The sequence below is a fragment of the Staurois parvus genome, unplaced genomic scaffold, assembly GCF_062004578.1.
Source record: "Staurois parvus isolate SC_StPar_1 unplaced genomic scaffold, SC_StPar_1.0 ptg000530l, whole genome shotgun sequence".
NCBI lineage: Eukaryota > Metazoa > Chordata > Amphibia > Anura > Ranidae > Staurois > Staurois parvus.
In genome coordinates this window covers 11,201,854-11,221,526 of record NW_028318326.1, presented here as the reverse complement: position 1 = coordinate 11,221,526, position 19,673 = coordinate 11,201,854, and the positions used below count along the sequence as shown (strand labels likewise).

General features: G+C 39.7%; 1 protein-coding gene across 6 annotated transcripts in view; it reads left to right on the top strand.

The window, feature by feature from the left end:
• Nucleotides 1–19,673, top strand: part of DYNC1I2 (dynein cytoplasmic 1 intermediate chain 2) — a 155,803-nt gene that overhangs the window by 40,481 nt on the left and 95,649 nt on the right. For 3 of the 6 annotated variants that reach the window (XM_089690513.1, XM_089690516.1, XM_089690514.1), the window contains exon 5: nucleotides 11,567–11,711. In XM_089690513.1, coding sequence (XP_089546639.1) covers nucleotides 11,567–11,711 — 145 coding nt within the window. The remainder of the gene's footprint in view (nucleotides 1–11,566; nucleotides 11,712–19,673) is intronic. The other 3 variants (XM_089690517.1, XM_089690515.1, XM_089690518.1) reach the window with 1 other exon arrangement.

Genomic DNA, 19,673 nt, shown 5'->3' with positions numbered 1-19,673 from the left:
TAAACTACAGGCGACATTTTCCTGAGGGTAAGCGCAGTTTATTACACAGGTTTTCCTGTGACACTATCCCCAATGAGGATTGATTATATAGATTAGTTATCCACTCTGTAGAAGAGGCACTTGAAGTGTTACTAAACCCACAACAGTAAAATCAGTCTGTATATGCGGTAAAGCATTCTTGTTATACTCACTGTGGAACCTAAGGCGTTAATCCTCTACATTGTGTAAAAAGACTGTTTGATCCTGTCTTCTCTGATCCTCCCCTTCTACTATCCCCAATCCATCTGCTGATAGTACAGAGCCCTCTGAGGCACTCTCCACATCCTCAGTTTGGTGTGCATTGCCTGAGAGGGTTTTTAATGTATTTATTTTACGTGGGTGCATGTGATCAGCACAGAGCCAATTGGCACTGTCCAGACAGAGGGTCAGGGGTTATGCAGCCTCATAGGACAGTCAGATGAGAATGAAAACTTCTCCTGCATGCTTTAACCAGTGCACATTGATAGAAGTCACAAGACTGCTACATACTGCTAATGAGAAAATGTATTTAGCAGTTTATATTTACTAAAATAATTGTATTTTCATGTTGTGTGTACTATGGGAGCCCAGTGCAGGGTCATGAGTTTAGTAACGCTTTAAGAGGGGATATGGTTACAATATACAAATATATAAAAGGCAACTTCAGTAATGAACTTTTTACTGTAAGGTCACCGAAGAGTACACGTGACCATTACTTAAGGTTAGAAGAAAGTTGGTTTAACCTTAGATTGGAAAGAGTTCTTTACTGTTAGAACAGTAAGGATGTGGAACTCCCTCCCCCACAAAGTGGTACTAGCTGAAAGTGTAGTCAAAAAAAAAGCAAAAAAACGTTTAGATGTCATCCTCTGGAAGCAATATATATAGTGCCATGAGAATTGTCAGACAATAAAGATCACACGCACATAGGTTAAACTGGATGGACCTGAGTCTTTTTTTCAACCTTACAAACTATGTAACTGTAACATTTATCAAGTTTGCATAGGAGTTCAGCTTGATTCTCTTAATGGGTAGTACAAAGGAACTTTTACACCAGTGCAGGGTAGTCAGATCCCAGTATTCCTAAAATAAGAAATTTACAGGTTCCTCAACTGGTGTGACTTCTAGATGATTTATTCTGCCTTTTCGTTAATGTCCTTAAAAGTACAAGTAAATCGAGATCTATTGCTTTTAATGTGTTTTTGTTAGGAATGGCCTTTGAGAATATTTTTTACATCTCTCTGCAGACTCAAAGGGGTTTATTTACTAAAGCTGCAGTGTGCAAAATCAGACTCCCTTCTGCATAGAAACCAATCAGCTTCTAACCTCAGCTTGTTCAATTAAGCATTGGCAATAAAACCTGGAAGCTGATTGGTTTCTATGCAGAAGTGAGCCTGATTTTGCACTTTCCAGCGTTTGTAAATAAACCCCAAAGTGACTCCAAAATGCCAGTAAAAGCCCAATAGCACTTTAAAAATCGTATTCATAACCTCAAATTACCCAAAATCCATGCATTGTGCCAGCAGTATCAACCAGAATACGTTCACCGATTAACCAAATTAGAAAGCTGATTGGACCCCATGGCTTGCAGCTGTTTGCACCTCACCATTGCTTTTTGCTCAGCTTTAATGAATATGGTGGCATAGGATAGTCTTATGTGGGCCACCTGGCTGAATATGTAAATTATAGTACCGGCTCCACATTAAGAAATACTCTTTGGTAAGGATTTGCCTCTGGTTTATATACCTAGGACCGTGGATTTTGTTGGGAATCTAGATAACTGCTATGGAATAAAGGTTTTATAGATGGTCGGAACTGAAATGGGGACAGGAGGTATTATGCTGTATCATAACTGTTTAGGAATCATGTGTAGGATATCTGTTTGAAATTGCCTGCTAGATTTTTTTCACATGTAGCAAAATGGTGACTTTTTTTTTTAACATTGGGTAGAAATTTCTTATAGTAGTTGTATTTTTTTTTTCCGGTTATCAGCATTACACAGAATTTTAAAATGTAAACTTTTGATTGGTGTTCCAATTGTTTTCTGTAACATTAACTGGATATCTGTGTGAACAAATAAATCTGGTGCAATTTGATTTTAGGTATTTTTGACCGCATGCAGAATATTTTTGATCTTTAGATGGCAGTATTTGTCCAGAAGTGTGTTCAGGACATAGCGGCTCAGAATACATAAAGACCCGCACAAAAAAAAAAAAAAAAAACAAGCAAGGCTTACTTGAGGTTAAATCTATTCTATTAGCCAGAATTACTAAATGTTTTCAATTTTTTTACAGTGTTTAGAATCTTTTGTTTGGAACGTTGTGATGCAGTCTGTTGCTGTAGTTTTGCAGGCTGCCCATGTCCTACGCTGCTGACCCTGAACATGTAACATAATTCTTGCTGAGACTTTGCACAGTAGTTAAACAGAATTCATTTCCCTGATTGACATTTCCTTTTTCAGTAAGCTGGAGAAGAGAGTATAGTGCGCTATAGATTACTACTAAGTGTTGTCAGTGTGAGAGAGGGCCGAGAAAGCGTAACCTTGAATGGCATTAGCATACAGCTGGTATAGAAACTAGTGTATAGTTTTATGTGAAGAATGGCAGGAAAAAGAATATCTTGTGGAATTCATTTGGGATATGGAAAAATGAAAGCATATGCAAACCCAATCTCTAAGATACTATGTAGACTTTCATTAAAAGAAAAAAAAAGTTCAATATTTTAAAATTGCAGCTTTTGGTAAAATAATACTTTGTGATCCTTTCATGAAAATCCTTGTTAAACCTGAACTCTGGGTAAAAAAAATATTGAAGTATTTTTCCCAAAAGCCAAAAAGACATAAATTCACTTTGTGTGCACCATATGCCTTTGCAAACTCTGATATCACCTTGTAAAAGTAGCAGCGACATCATCACTGTGCTGTACATAGTTTAGAGAGCAGAGCTGTGTGAGGGCCCAAACATCTCCACCCACTATAGGCTGCCTACTGAAAACTACAGAAGGGGGCTGATACAAGACCAGTCACCTAGCACAGGAAGAGAGAACAACACTGGCTGGTCTGTATTACAGGAAGTTCCTGTAAAGTGGAAAAGTTTCACACTGGATTACTGCACAGAGCTGGAAGAAGTACACAAAGCATGCCACGATATAAGTGGGAATACATGACACTTACATTTAGTCAATATTTGCTGGAGTGCATGCAAGTAGGGAGTGGCTACAGAGAGGCTGCAGTAGATCAGCAGTGTTGAAATGTAAGAAAGAATGATAAAAAGATAGCAAAAGTATTTTTAAAAAAATAAAAGGAAGGTTATGATGCACAGAGCTTTAGAAAACCAAGGTCTTCAAGCACACAGAGTCAAGCTTTCACATAGGATTTTGCTGACAGCAAGATTCTGCACAAAACGTTTTCCATACAATGTATACATGTACTGTTTTGTGTTTTTCATGCGTACAGCATAAATGTATGCTATTGGCCACAATCGTTCAAATTTGCACACTCTTGATGTTTACATGTTTGCCAGATGGCCTTGGCAGTCATGACTTAACCACCTCCCGTCCGGCCGTTGTATATAAACGGCTGGACGGTGGCAGTGCAGGGTCGGGTGGCCGTTTATAAACTGCCTCCCCGCACCCTGCTTGTGCGCGCTCCCTGGGAGCGTGCAGCACCGCGATCCGGTGCCCGCTGTGTCCTCCGGACACAGTGGACCACCGATCGTCGGACGGGACCTCTGTACGAAGTCCCGAACATGTGATCACTGACTGGCCAATCAGTGATCACATGCAGAATAAGCAAGATGTCACTTATGACAGCATTGCTTATTATGTGTGAAATCTGTGAATGATCAGAGGTCACATGGTACAAGGCTATTCACAACAGCCTTGTACCATGTGACAAGCTGTGACCAATCACAGCTCACACAGTAGTTTTCAATGGCTGCAAGAGTGCAGCCAGAGAGAGAGAAATTATTGCTTTTACATCCTTTATGGGTGTAAAAGCAATCAGTGTAAAAAAAAAAATCATCACCCCCCCACAAGTAGTACAGTGTCACCATGGTGACACTGTACTGCTAGAGTGACAGTATGTAAAAAAAAAAATATATATATATAAAAAAAAGTAAAAAAAAAGTTTAAAAATTATAATTTTTGGTTATAAACTAATTTGGGTTATTTTTTTTTACTAAAAATATAACGGAATAAATTTTGGCCAAGATTTATGATGAAATACTATTTATTTGCAAAATTTTATAAGAAAAACACTTTTATTCAAATTTTTGGGACATTTTAATGTACATAGCACAAAAAATAAAAATCCCAGTGGTGAATAAATACCACCAAAATAAAGCTTTATCTGTCTAAAAAAAAAAATGCTAAAAAATTCATATGGGTACAGTGTTGCATGACCGCGCAATTGTCATTCAAAATGTGATAGCACTGAAAGCTGAAAATTGGCCTGGACAGGAAGGGGGTGAAAGTGTCTGGACTGGAAGTGGTTAAAGTGATTCAAAAGGCTTTTTTTTTTTCTTTTTTTTTTTTTAAACCTGCTGTGTGCAGTGGTTTTGCACAGAGCAGCCCGGATCCTCCTCTTCTCGGGTCCCCTGCCAGTGCTTCTGGCCCCTCCCTCCTGTTGGGTGCCCCCACAACAAGCAGCTTGCTATGGGGGCACCTGAGCATATGCACTCCCGAGCCGCTGCTCTGTGTGTCTGTTCACACATGGAGCCACGACTCGGCCTGTCCCCCTTCTTCTCATTGGCTCACTGGCTGTGATTGACAGCAGTGGGAGCCAATGGCTCCCACTGCTGTCTCAGCCAATAAGAAGAGGGAGTCCCGGGACAAGCAAGACTCCTCCAGTGCACATGGCTGGACTGAGAGAGGGCTTAGGTAAGTGTAAGGGGGCCTGCTGCACACGAAGGTTTGCACGAAGAAGGTAAAAAACCTTCCGCCTTTACAACCACTTTAAGGGCCGGTTTACAACATAAATTGCACAGGAATGCACTGTGCATTCCTGTGTCATTGATATGCGATCCAAGTGCAATGCTGCTTTTTTTTATTAAAATTTTTTTTTTATTTTAGCCACGATGAAATCGTGCAAGATGTGATCTGGTGCAAGCAAACTCACTGCATTTGCACCCTGCGTTTGGGGGTATCATTAAGTTAACATTGACACCTGCTGCACATTGCAGTTGCAGTGTGCTTTGAACGCAGTGCATGAAATGCGCGTGGAACACGGGTTTCCCGCAATACATTCTAGGCTGGTCATTCTGTGCATGCACTGTCACCACATGATTGACTCATTTGAGGCTGACATGTAAACAATAGTGTGTAATCATCGGCATTACTGTTTACATTGTTGACCCTAAATAATAGAGGTAGCCAATAGGGTCTGTACACTGGATGCATGTAAATGTTAGCACAGACCTACATCAAATATGGTCCTCACGCAGAACCTCGGACACTGATTTTTCTAGCTTTGGTTTACTTGGCTGTTCACTACAGACCAGTGTGTATGAGCTCAGAAGATACAATACTGCTGCATTCAGACCTGGATAAGTTACGGATCCGAATGTAGATATTTATATACCTGTGTGCATGAGCCTAATGTCATCATTGGGGAATAGATCTACTTTAAAGTGGTTGTAAAGCTTAAACATATTTTACCTAAATGCATTTCTTGCACTAAGATGAAAAATGTTTAGGTTAAAGTATCTCTCCCTCACCCCTCCTTATACTTACCGCAGTTCTCACTCAGTATAGCGCAGTGCCCGTCTGCAGCAGTTTTCTCCCCCCAGCCCCACTTTCACAGGCTTGGTGGGGTAGATCCTCGCCTCGCTGTCTGTGTCTATGGGCAACATTCTTCTTAATTCACATATCACAGTTCAGGGAGGAAGACACTGCCAATTAATATTTAATAAGATGTAGCTGATGCAGAATTATTTTGCGCATGGTATATAACACTGCTTTGACCAAAGATCTGTGGGGGCAGAACAAGAACACAAAGCTAGAGCAGATACACCATCAAGTAAGTGTGCATGTGTGCACACGCATGAGATTGTTATCTGTACCCCCCCCCCATAAAAAACCTATTACCACCAAATGCCTTGTATACTATTCCAGTTGAGTTGCTCTATTCTAAATCCATGCTTTTGGACACAAATGTCTCATATATTGTATTTCTACATAGAACTGACAAAGCAGCGCTTTTATAAACATACTAAAACATAAAAATGTGTAGAACTTCACATGTGCTGAACATGAAGAGGAATAATAAATGATTTTAGCCTTGTGTAAAAATAATATAGTTTTACATTTCCATTAGTTTAAATACTTGTAAGATATAACCTCAATTATATGCAATATAGTTCATCCTTTTATGTCTCAGTTGAACATTTTAATTACAGGTTTAATATCTGCAGACGCATAGATAGCATTAGTAGAGGAAATTTCTGTTTTTTTTTTGCAAAGAACTTGCCATCAAAACCTTTCCACTCCTGTATACCATTGTGTCTGATTAAAAAAAAGTATAGGGATGGGATGGTTAGATATAAATTAAAAAAATCCCATTAATTGCAGGCAGACTTTTGCAGCACCAGCCACCTATAGATGTTTACATAGAAAGCAGACCAGCTTTAAAGGATTTTGCTAGCCTGCATGGCTTCATATGCATTATGGAATTTTAATTAATTACCCACTATGGTATTCTGTTTATTATAATACATTTTCAGTGTACTTTTATACAAGGAAGTGTGATGGGTAAGTCCACCCAAAAGTTGTTTCCCTTATAGTTCTATCAGTTTTTGATAGTCTTATGGTTTAAGTCAGCTGCTGCCCCCAGCATCTTATATTTATTGGGTACTAAGTGGAACTAAACCCTCCTATGCTTTACAACCAAGGAAGCTGTCATCTTAGCCTCTGTTTGATCTACAGTTGTCATGCTGCACATGTGATCAGTTATGACAGGTACACTTCTTTCCAACCGCCTAGGCCAGGGGTAGGCAACCTGCAGCTCTCTAGCTATTGTGGAACTACATTTTCCATGAAGCATTGCAACATTACAAAACTGACAGTTACAGCTATGACTTGCAGAGGCATGATGGAACTTGTAGTTCTGCAACAGCTGGAGAGCCACAGTTTGCCTACCCCTGGCCTGGGTGATCGGAAGCATATGATCTCCTCCCTGCAGCCTCCTAGGACACGTGACAGGTCCCAGAAGGCTGCGGGACCATTGACAGTGCATAGGCACTTAAACTGCTGCGGACAGAAGACAGGTGGTGAACACACCGCTGGATCGTGGGACAGGTGAGTGGCTGTTTTTTTTTTAAGTCAGCAGCTACAGTTTTTCAGCTGCTGACCTATTTTTTTCAGAGGAGACTGAACATCTGCTATAAATACAAAAATCTTGTTATATCAATTTAAGTGCAAAAATGACCTATTGATCCCGCCAGAAAACTACGGAGCCTATTAACTACGTGTGCTCTTTGCCACTGCTGAATTTTTATCAATTAACATTGTTCCCATTTCTTTTTTTTTGGACTACGTAACACCTTTCCCTTGTTTTTTAGAGTTGAGGGGGTGTTCTGTAGTCCTAACACATTTACTGATCTAGCGAGACAATGCCTTCTCTCCGTACACTGTGTGAGCGTTGTTACCCTAAGAGCAGAAGCAGGATTACTTGGTCGAAATAAATTCTAAAAACAGAATTCTAATGCAGCCACCACATCTAAGATTTAGTACACTAGATTATGGCATTTTTCTTAGGTTTAGATCTCCAGCTTCTACTAAATCTTTTAAAATTAAACCAAACCCACTAATTTAGCATTTTCACAGAACCATTACATTCAAGGTATGCCTCTGGTGACTACTGTCGGAGGTTGCCAGTGTGCTTGTATCACCTGTCAATTGATCTTTCAAGCCATCAAATGGCTGGTGTCATAGCTGATCACATGTCCAGCACCCTGACAACTGCAGATCTAAATAGAGGCTGATATGGCGCTGTCTTCAACTAAGCAATTGAAGAGTTTAATTCTGCATTAAGTTTGGTTTTGGTTGGACTATCCCTGCTCAGGACTTTGGATCTGTGCTTCTAAAGTAGCATTCTGAGCACCTAGAATTACATTTAATTTTAACCTTCATTTCACACCCACAGAATATGTTGTGTGTTTAGTTTATTATCAAAAATGTTTATAAGTAGGTCAGTTCCTGAGGTTGTAGAAGTCTTGGACAGTGTATCCGCTTCTAGTACTATCGCTGCTGCTTTGTGATTGTGTATTTCTTTAACATAACTTGAATCCAGAGCCCCAAAAAAAAATAATTTAGAAGAGATTCATAGAAATAAACAATAGTAATATCGAAAGTGTTTTAGCTTCATTACAAACTCAATGCAAATGCAGAGTTCAGCAGGAGTGTTTTTATTTTTTTTGGGACTAATCTTTCCCATAAGTTATGAAATGTTTATTTGATATCCACTTAGGGGTACAGTTTGCATTACAAATTATTGCACAGAGTGCAGGTCAGGCACAGGAGTCTTGATGCAATGATGTTTAAGTCATTGTACATAAAATCACAAAATATTGGATAGCTTGGTCAGTAAAACTAAACTTGAAGACTGTTCAGAAATATTCTGGCCGTACACATAAAAATAAATGGCCAGTCAAAGATTTGATCATTTTAAACGTGCTTTCTCTCAACAATGATTGATTGGCACAGCAAAGAAAAAGATCAGTTTGATTGGATTCCATTGGAATTTCCACCCAAATCGGTTATTTTTATGTGTTTCTTTTCAACGGTTCTTAAAGCTGAACTTTACCCATAACAACTTGATAAAAAATAATGTTCTTTAGCAAGGAGCATACATTCCACATTAACAACTTCCCGACCGGCCGTTGCATATAAACGGCCAGACGGTGGCAGTGCAGGGTCGGGTGGCCGTTTATAAACGGCCTCCCTGCCCCCTGCTTGTGCGCGCTCCCTGGGAGCGTGCAGCACCGCGATCCGGTGCCCGCTGTGTCCTCCGGACACAGTGAAACACCGATCGTTGGATGGGACCTCTGTACGAGGTCCCGATCATGTGATCACTGATTGGCCAATCAGTGATCACATGCAAAGTAGTTTCATTGCTTACTACGTGTGAAATCTGTGAATGATCACAGAGGTCACATGGTACAAGGCTATTCACAACAGCCTTGTACCATGTGACAAGCTGTGACCAATCACAGCTCATTCAGTACTTCTCAATGAGTGCAAGAATGCAGACAGAGAGAGAGAAATTATTGCTTTTAAATCCTATATGGGTGTAAAAGCTATCAGTGTAAAAAAAAAAATCTTAATCACCCCCCACAAGTAGTACAGTGTCACCATGGTGACACTGTACTGCTATGGTGACAGTATGTAAAAAAAAAATAAAAAATAGTATTTAAAAAAAAAATGTTTAAAAATTATAATTTTTGGTTATAAACTAATTTTGATTTTTTTTTACTAAAAAGATAACGGAATAAATTTGGCAAAGATTTATGATGAAATATTATTTATTTGCAAAATTTTATTTAAAAAAAACACTTTTTTTCAAAATTTTTGGACTTTTTCATTTACATAGCAAAAAAAATAAAAATTCCAGCGGTGAATAAATACCACCAAAATAAAGCTTTATCTGTGTCAAAAAATGGTAAAAAATTCATTTGGGTACAGTGTTGCATGACCGCGCAATTGTCATTCAATGTGTGATAGCGCTGAAAGCTGAAAATTGCCCTGGTCAGGAAGGGGGTAAAAGTGTCCGGTCTGGAAGTGGTTAATAATTATGCTACCAAAATTAGTGTGTGCTGTAAATTACCTCCGGCATTGCTCCTTTTTCTTCGTGCTGGAGGTTGCCATTTTGCTGAAGTCCAATGCCACTGAACAGCAGTAAATCATAGAGTGGAAGTAAACCCATTGCCTTAACAGTTTAAAAAAAAAACCGTTACATTTCTGGAACTTGCTTGTGTCCACAACCAAACTGTCAAACAATCAAATGGCTGTAGTCATAACTGATCACATGTGCAGCACCATGGCAGTTGTAGATCAAATAGAAGCAGATTCTTTGGTTATAAAGGATAGGAGGGTTTAATTTCGCTTTAAGGCTGTCAGCAAATCGGCCTATACAAATTCAGCAGTGCCTAAAAATGCATGAAAATGGAGAGCAACTGAGCATGTGCAGAGCAGGGTGAGCCAGGATTGCTAATTGTCACATTTGCTTGTGTTCTCAACCAACCTGTCAAACCATCAAATGGCTGGGGTCATAACTGTTGGCACCATGGCAGTCGCAGATCAAATAGAGGCCAAGATGGCAGCTTCTTTTCCTGAAAAGAATAGAAGGGTTTAGTTCCGCTTTAAACAAAAAACACCATCAGATTGCCCATGTAGCAAAGCGACATTGTCTCTGCAAAGGGGCCCCCTGACCACCTCATGATTGCCTTGCTGTTCCTGCATCACAGCTGATGACACTACCTGCCACTACTGGTTATATTGTAGTATGTGACCTGCTCCCTTGTGATAGTGCCAACGCCTTGCAGCCAATCTCTAGACCCAAACTCTGTCACATGACCACGGAAATTACATTACAGCTCTTCTAGGTTATCAATGTCACAAAATTTTAGTCACAGGAATAAGTGAGTGTAAGGTGGTACAGGGCTTTGCAAAGACACTGTTGCTTTTCCTGGCATGGGCAAGGTGACCGTGTCTCTTTAACCTCTGTAAGATATGCTGCTATCATCAAAATTATTATTTCATTCATATTGTTTCTTGTATGGCCAGCATTTTTACTTAAATTACATATAAAGATTCCTGTATGACTGTTTAAAGAAGTCCCAGATCCATTGACCATGTGATGCACAAGCCTCATTAAAAATACAGCCTACAGCAACATCAATGGTTCATTGAGAAAATTTACCTTTGCTTCCTGTCCTGTAGCCACAACAGGAAGTGAGAGGAAAACTCTTCAAAGTGTGGGTGAGGGGATTTCCCACACTTTGGAGAGATTGGAAGATTTCCTCTCTATTCCTGTTCTGGAGGCAACTCATCAGATTTTTAAAATCAATTTCTTAGTTATCATGGTAGAGGAGTGAATCTCTCTAACAGGTACACAGACAGCAAAAAAAAAAATCTGACAGGTATTCTAATCCTCATCTATGCTATCCAAAATAATAAAAAAGTAATTTGATATCCTTAAAGAGAGGCCATAGTTCTAATTTAGGTAATAAACATATTGCTATGAAAGAGATAGGGCACTAGCTGTGCATCTAGCTTCTGCCTTTATGCACCAGCCTTGCAGTGTCACTAAGAAAATGGAATGTCCTAAACCTCTCATCATTTCTCATTCTTTCTCCCCTGTGTGTCACCAACATGTTTTATGCAAATGCATGAGTAATCCAGCATGTGATTGGTAACTCTCTCTTCCCTTCTTTTTTCCCATTCTTCATCTCCATCCATGTATGTTTTTGGTTCGCCATCCTTCTCTTTTTGTTATCCCTTTTTATGTTTTTTTTTACCAATCCCTCACTTTAACTTGCTTTGGAAACATCTTAAGCGGTCCAACCCCTGCGAATAGTAACAGAGGATACGTGTCTGTTTCACTATTTAGTCCCTCCACCTACGTCTCCCTCCTCAAAGTCTGTGAGTACACCGAGTGAGGCTGGAAGTCAGGATTCTGGAGATGGCACCGGGGGAGCAAGGTATGTGACAATGTACAGTAAATACTGTTAATACTGTAACTGCTACGCAGAAATAATAAAGGAAGACATCCACCTAAAGGCTGTAAGTCAATTTTGGTGTTTTTGAGGGTACTGTTGGGTCTGTGTTAATATAGTTAGAGGATCTCCGGTTTCTCCCCCTGCACCCCCCCCCCCAAAAAAAAAGCCTGCAGCTACAAATACTGTAGCTGCTGATTTTTAATAAACGTACGCTTCCCTGTCCAGGGATCCAGCGCCATCCTCACCTGGGCTGGTTCTTCATCGGTTTTCAGGTCCCCGACACCAGCATGTTTACTGGTGACCTCACAGCTGGCTTCCCACTGCCCGTGTGAGCTGTGCTGTGTTTTGTGAATGGTCCCGCAGCCTCCTGGCACCTGTGATGTGTCCCAAAAGATTGCAGGCAAAGAAAGGGGGGCCTAGGCAAGTACCTGCCCCTCAAAAGAAAAATATTGTCCAAAAATGCTAGTAAGAGGAGGTGAAAAAGCTGAACTTCCCCTTTTGGAGGGGGGGATTAGTTCAGGCTTAAGAGTTTGTGTTGAGGAGTTTGATGGATGTTTTTACTTATAACATCTTAAAGAAGCACTGCAATCAGGCTATGGTTGTTGTTCGTGACCAGCAGTAAATGGACTTTAAAAACAAGCCCTCACTGTCCTCTGTAGTAGCATGGGTTGTAGGACAAGTCATCCTCAAGGTTTACAGCAAAAATGTTCTTTTTATCTCAGTAGCTTTTTTGCTCCCCTCTACCAGCACCGTCTAGACAGCCTGTCAGCCTTCTTATCTCTAATATAAATACAGAGCAGCTCCATAGTACCTATAGCTACATAGGTTGGTGATGTCTTATTTTCAAAGCTTATTTTGTTGCTTGTTAAGAATATATAAGTGTTTCAATATGCATAGCTAAGTTTTATTTATTTTACCTCAATATGACAATCTACCTCAAAATGTCATGGGTAGCCATCAATCCCAAAACAGAAATGTCATATTGAGGTAGTTTACATAATCTGTAGTGATACAAATAACACCTAGTCAATATATCACAATGTCATTATTTTTCATCTGCATGGTGCAGGAGACCACTATGGACTAGGGTGTCTTCCATCCAAAATAATGTAACAAAATAGAATGTTACCTGGTGCACCAAGTGTTGCCTCTCAGTATTCTCATGGAAAAAAACACCCCCATCTGCTTCCACTATTTATCCCCAGGAGCTAATCGCCAGTCTCTCCCAACACCATATGTGTGCAAAGAGTGGAGTCCCTCTGGTGGCTCCTGAGGTTGGAGTTACTCTGTGTATTATGAGATATCATTAGGTATGCTACATACTTGATGTTTTACCTTACAGATAATATACATGCATCTACTCCTAAAGAAGTCATGAAATGCTTCGAGTTTTTGGATGCAATTTTAGTGTAATCATGTACTGACAACTGGAATGTATATGGTCAACAGTATATTGAATTGTGTATGAAATTCATTAATATGGATTCATTACAAATCGGCTTGTTACCATTCTATCCTCTTTTTGTATGCAGTGAGAAGTTTATTCATTTGTCATGTGTGTTGTGCCTCATTTAAAGTCCCAGGACAAATAAATTGTTTGTATGGATATATTAATGAGGAGATGGAGGCACATGACTGGGTGCACTAGATCACATTCTGTTGTGTTACACTTTTCTTTAATATATTTTCTTTTTTTACAAAGCTCTGTACATGTAGGATTTCTATGTTCGTTATTTGAGGCCTTCCTTTACCTGCTGTATAGAATCATTTAGATTGCACAGTGGTGATTGGTGGCAGTAAGGCTGACCTTACCCTATTAGATTTCTTTTGTTTAGTCCTGCAAGCTGAATGAAAGCAACCTGTGATTCCCCCATTCGCTCTAAACCGTGTGTATGGAGGAATCTGCTGCTGCTGGCCATTGTATTCGAACATGGCTGTCGAATTCCTGAATCGTGGCTGCAGCTGATTTGCTGCAGTCACTGTTTGAGTGACCATTTTCCCTCTGGCTCCCTTTGTTTTCAGAATGAAGGATGTCTGACACAGTGTTCATGACAGGGCCACCTGCAACTCAAATTTAGGCTGGTTCATCAGAAATTGGTCTGTGTATGGCCAGCTTTAGAATTAAACACTTGGTACATCTGACCTCCTGTATGTGAAAGACCTCAAGAAGATAGGCATGTTTGGGAACTTCTCCCATGCTTTACAAACAGGTAAGCCAAAGGGGTTCCCAGATTACTGACAACATTACTGAGGGCGTGCTGGTAGAAAAATTGGAGCCCTAGTTTGGCTTTGTTCCCTGAAGCATCTCAAGGCTTAGTGTTTAATTTTGTCTGGAGTGTAATTGTACATTTTATTTCACATCATAAGAGCCACTTTAAGAAGCAACTCATTCTTGTGAAAACCTTGTGTGCACATAACCGTATATTCTTCCCAGTTAGGACTAAGAATGGTTAGAGTGTTACTAAACCCAGGACCCTACATTCACTATGTCTGGTCTCCCACAGTACACACAACATAGAAGTGCAATTATTTTAGTAAATACCTTAATAATCTGCTAAATACCTTTTCTCTTCAGCAGTTAGAGCAGTCTTGTGACTTCTATCAGTGTCCAGCAGAGCATGTTAAAGCTTGTAGGAAGAGTTTTCATTTTGCTGTAGGATGATGCAGAACCCCTGACCTCTGTCTGGACAGTGCTGTTTGGCCCTGTGCTGATCACATGCACTCTCCCAAGAAAAAAAATAACTCTCTAGCAATACACAACAAACTGAGCATGTGCAGAGTGTCTCCACACAATATGTCTTATCACGAGATAAGAGGGGGCACTGGAAGAAGGGGAGGATCAGAGAAGCCTTTTTACACAATGCAGAATATTAACCCATTAGGTTTTACAGTGAGTATAGCAAGCATGCTTTACTGCATATACAGGCTGATTTTAATGTCGGTTTAGTAACACTTTTTAATTATTTTTTTATATATATTTTATTTATTTATATATTATTTTTATCACCTTTAATGAAGCCAGCTGCCAATCAGATGTCATTTCATTTCACTTAGATCTGAAAAATATTATATTCTGTTGCCTTAAGACATGTTGAATACTGCTGAGAGCTATGACATGCTGGCACCCAGAGGCATCTGCACATACATGAAGCAATTTTCCATGACCTCTGTTTTGCCCAAATGTCAGGTAATGCCTTCTCCTACACCGGTATTGCCAGACCATGCCGCTAAGCCCTACACATTTTGTTTGGTCCACTGTTATGATTGGTTGTCTCCATTGCCAGTAGGAAAGAGGGAGGGTGCAGGCCAGCTTTTGCATTATCATAAAGTGCCAGAGTTTTGCCTGATCTGAAAACCTGGCATTTGGATTGTGTAGCAGCACTTTCTAGATTTCACTGTTCTTACATTCCTTTATTTAATCTTCACTTTGTGTTCTTGAGTAGACCCAATCTTCTGTTGGTCCTGCCCAGAGAGAGGTTGCACATCTCAACCCCACACCAGTTATCTGCATAGGGTTGATTTTTAGTAACGTTACATTCTAATTCAAATATCTCAAATTCTGTGTGTTTAACAGATCTTTTTGCAATTTTTCTTTCCTGAAGAACCTGCATGTTTTTTAGCGGAGAACCCCTGGATATTTTATGACTTCTCTTTAACTACAAAATGTGCATTGTTATAAATTATAAAGCCGTACCTTCAAATGATTGTAAATGTTTTTAACAATTCTGTTACTAATTTTACTAACTGTCTGTAATGTACCTTCCATTATTTGGCTTTGTTAGTTTTGAAATTTGCATATTTAATTATACACCATTTAACAATCCCTAAAACGTGTGCCGTGATAGTACTTTATGTACATTGGGTGAGTTAAAGTTGTTGTAAACTCTTACATACTGTATACCTAGTGAAATGAAACAAATCCTCTTATATAACTTTTACCTGTCTATCTGTAGTCTTCTCTTCTCTAAATCGGTTCGTGCTAAATTTAAAAAGCTTATCTGAGAGTTGAGAAAAAAGGGGGTGGAGAGCTGAAATTACACACTGCAATGTGTTTCCTCCCCTTGCACAATTTTTCTTTTGCTGTCAGGAAAACTTGTCAGAATTGACTCGTGCTAATAGCAGAGGAACGAAGCAGCAGGCAGAAATGACAATTGGTGCTATGGATTGAGACAAGTACACACTATAGAGGGATATGCTTTGTTCATATTTAATGCATGAGGTTTGCAACCACTTTAAAGTTCAGTTTTAAGCAGTATTTTTCTGCTTTAGTCAATGGAAGGTACTTGCTAATGTAATGAACATGTCTAACATGATGGTAACCTGTGATGTGTATTAACCTCCTGCATGTGCTTGTTTTACAGTTCCAGAAGTGCAGTTACCAAGAAGTAAAGCACATATCTTTTTGTTTTTTTGTTTTTTTTAAACATGCATAGAGTTAATGTATATTGATGGCTTCTGAAAAACCGCTAATATAAGAATATGCATAAGACTCTGCACTACGAGTTGCTGGTCTGTAACACTTGCATGAAAGTCTGTTGCTGCGATGCAGTGCATGGACCTGCATTATACTGATACTGAATTCCTGTGTAGCGCAGAGGACCACACTTTTTATAACTCGCTTTGTTTTGTGAGGTCTCAAGCTAATCTATCAAAAGGTGAAATGCATTGTAAGATCGCATGGGTTTGGATTTCAGGTTCAAGAAAGGACATAGCACCTGGGGATCCTGGGGTGGATTGCGGCAGCAGAGATTTTCATTTAAGGCTTACAGATTGGCACCCGGCACTGCTGACTTTTCATGTCTTTTGCTTATTTCTGTTTGGTTTTCTTTAAGCAACTCTTTCACTAGACTAAAATCTTGTAAATATGGCTTGCCTACAAAGAACAGACTCCATACTTAACTGTCATAATGCCTATGTGTCTGATCTTGAAGGTCCAGCAAAATATTCCCATTGCACACGTTCCTGGAAATGGCTTTTAACAGGTGGGTGCTGTAACAACTGGGAATTTGTATCAACACAAAGGTAAATCATATATCGCCACACACCATAAATGTTCAAACTGCATCCAAAAAGTTTATGCAAGCAATCACATCACAGCAAAGATTTCCAACATTTCAGGGCTTGACAGAGCCTCTTCTTCAAGCATGTGATGGTGACAGGGTCCTGCGCGGCCCCAAAACGTTGCAGCTCTGTTTTTGGGTGCTATTTGAAGATCCATGATGTGCGGACAATATATGATTTGATCTGATCTTTAAGGGGTAAGCTTGGCAAAGATCTTCAACACTTCCGGGGATGTGTCAGATGCCTGGTCCATCACTGAGTGCTGTGGTTTTTTCTACTGTCACTGTGTCCGGTAGCGATGTAGGGGTCAGTGGGTGGAATTACAAAGCTCAGAGGAGAACTAGACATTCCACACTCTTAGAAGTGTCTTAGATGCTAAAGATTCTTCTCCAAACCTTCGCTCCTTAAGAGAGTGAAAATCAAAACACCTGTAGCGGGACAGTAAATATTTAATTTTTACTGTGCGGGTAGGTCGTATTTTACAAGTTTTTATTATAGTGATAGATTTGCTTTAAAGAAAACCTACCACAAGCAAAATAAACAGGTTGTCATTCCAACTTCGTCTGAAAGTGTTAGTTGCCTGACTATTGTGCTCCTCTTCTTACTTCAAACTTTGGAGTTGATTTACTAAAATTGGAGTGTGCAAAATCTGGTGTAGCTCTGCATAGAAACCAATCAGCTTCCAGGGTTTATTGCCAAAGCTTAATTAAGCTGATTGGCTACCATGCACAGCTGCACCAGATTTTGCACTCTCCAGTTTTAGTAAATGCTAACATGTAACAAATATGTGGATCAAGAATTGTGCTTTCGTTTGCTATTCCTAGTCATGACTTGGAAAGTATTGAATACCTGAGGGTCAGCTGTAAGGCATCTAGCAAGTACTGAAATAGAACATCTCCTATTCAGCTGCATACTAATGATGGTTATATGATAAAGTGGAACTAAGCCCATCGATTTAACCATTTCCCAAAACCATTACATTCAAGGCATACTGTGAATGATGACTGTCACAGATGCTTTTGCTCTCAACCAAGCTGACAAGCCATCAAATGGCTGTTGTCATAACTGATCACATGTGCAGCACCATGGCAGTTGCAAATCATACAGAGGCTAAGATGGCAGCTTCCATGGCTGCAAAGAATAGGAGGGTTTATTTCTGGTTTAACAAAAAAAGGTTCAGAATGAAGAGCCAGTTCATATCTGTATCAACAAGTGAGATTTTGTTGTTCATTTTATTTTGGCATTCTTCTTTCAGCAGTTTGCTGAGAGTTGCTTTTCAAATGGATAATTTGGGTTAGCGCACTGCCTTGTGTTTTCAGTTAGAGGCCATCCATCATTTTTACTGTAATCTTTGTTTAAAGCGTAGATCAGTCCTTGACAGCTCTGTGTATAGTGGACCTTCTTTACCTGAACTGTTTAAGGCCAGTATGCTTGTGATTCTCGTGATGAATCATCTCTTAATGACGTATTAAAAGAATATATATAAAATCAATATATAAAGTGACTGTAGTGCATCATATGAAGAAAATGCAAATCAAGTCCAGATAAATAGGTGATCCGTGCTGGTGATCTGATATGGTGAGGGCCAGTAATATGAATGCACTCACCAGAAGCGCACAAGATATGTGTATATATATCCAACAGTGGTCATCAAGGTTTTGGCAGGGGCTGCTGGGTTATCAGGCACACTATTGGCACACAGAGTAACACCACTCCCTCACAGGATACACTCTGCTTCCAGGGACTTCAAACTGGGAATTGCACAGGAACGTGCAGCGCATTCACATGCAGTTCGGTGCTGTGCGATTTGAGCAAAACATACTGCATGTACTACTTTTGCAAACTCTGCAACCACATAACATGCTACTTCTGTACCATACGATCCAGTGCAGACAAACTGCGTTGTTACCCACATTTGAGGTTTTATCAACTTAACATCGACACCCAGAGCAGATCAAAACTGCAGTTTGTTTTGCATGCAGTGCAGGAAACTCGCACGGAACGTGGATTTCCAGCACTGCATTCTGATGTGAATGGACCCTGTAAGCTTATCTCATATATTAACTTTTTTATACAGTTTCTGATGATTGATTCATCCACATTTGCAGAGGATTATAGGAATTATTATATTAGTATTTAAAGTGTATGTATAGCCAAAGGATAGTAAGGATTGATTAGAACTGTCAGGTTTTTGTTACTGTCTGTGTCCCCACTAGATAGATTCACTCTAATTGTCTTTGTAACCATTGTTATCAAGACAAAAAAAGATGGGCAATCCCAAATTTTTGATGTTATCAGCAGGTGAAGGTAATGGGGAGAGCTATCTGATTCCCCCATTTTTTACAGATTTTACTTAGTTTGGTAGGGAAAATAAGTGACAGGAAATCTCAACAACAGCACAAAGATAGCAAAAATGTAACTGATAGAGGGGTTTTAACCCGTCCTCCTCCATCAGAAAGTGGCTATACAACATATAATCCCCTGCACTCCTGAAGTAGCGTGCCTGCCTTAGGAGCCAATCATTGGGAGCTGTAACAAATTGCTCTGTAATCCTTGAAGGTTGTTTTTTAAAAAAAAAAGTTTGGTCTATGCATACTTTGGCCCTTTCAGTTTTTTGAAGCTTAGACTCCTAGACCAAATTTAGCTGCTTGGGTACGTTAACCTGACAACAATTGCGTGACTATTATTTCTGATTGCAGATCTGGGAACTCGGAAAACCAGTACTCATGTTTGTTCTCCTCCTTTTTTAGTATTGACCGCTTCTGTGTGGTCAGTGGTAACTACTCTGCAGCGGTATTAAACTCAAAACAACAGAAATGTAATATATTGCAGCTTACAGATCATTAGATTAGTGGTGACTGCAAATGTAAATCCTTGCCATCC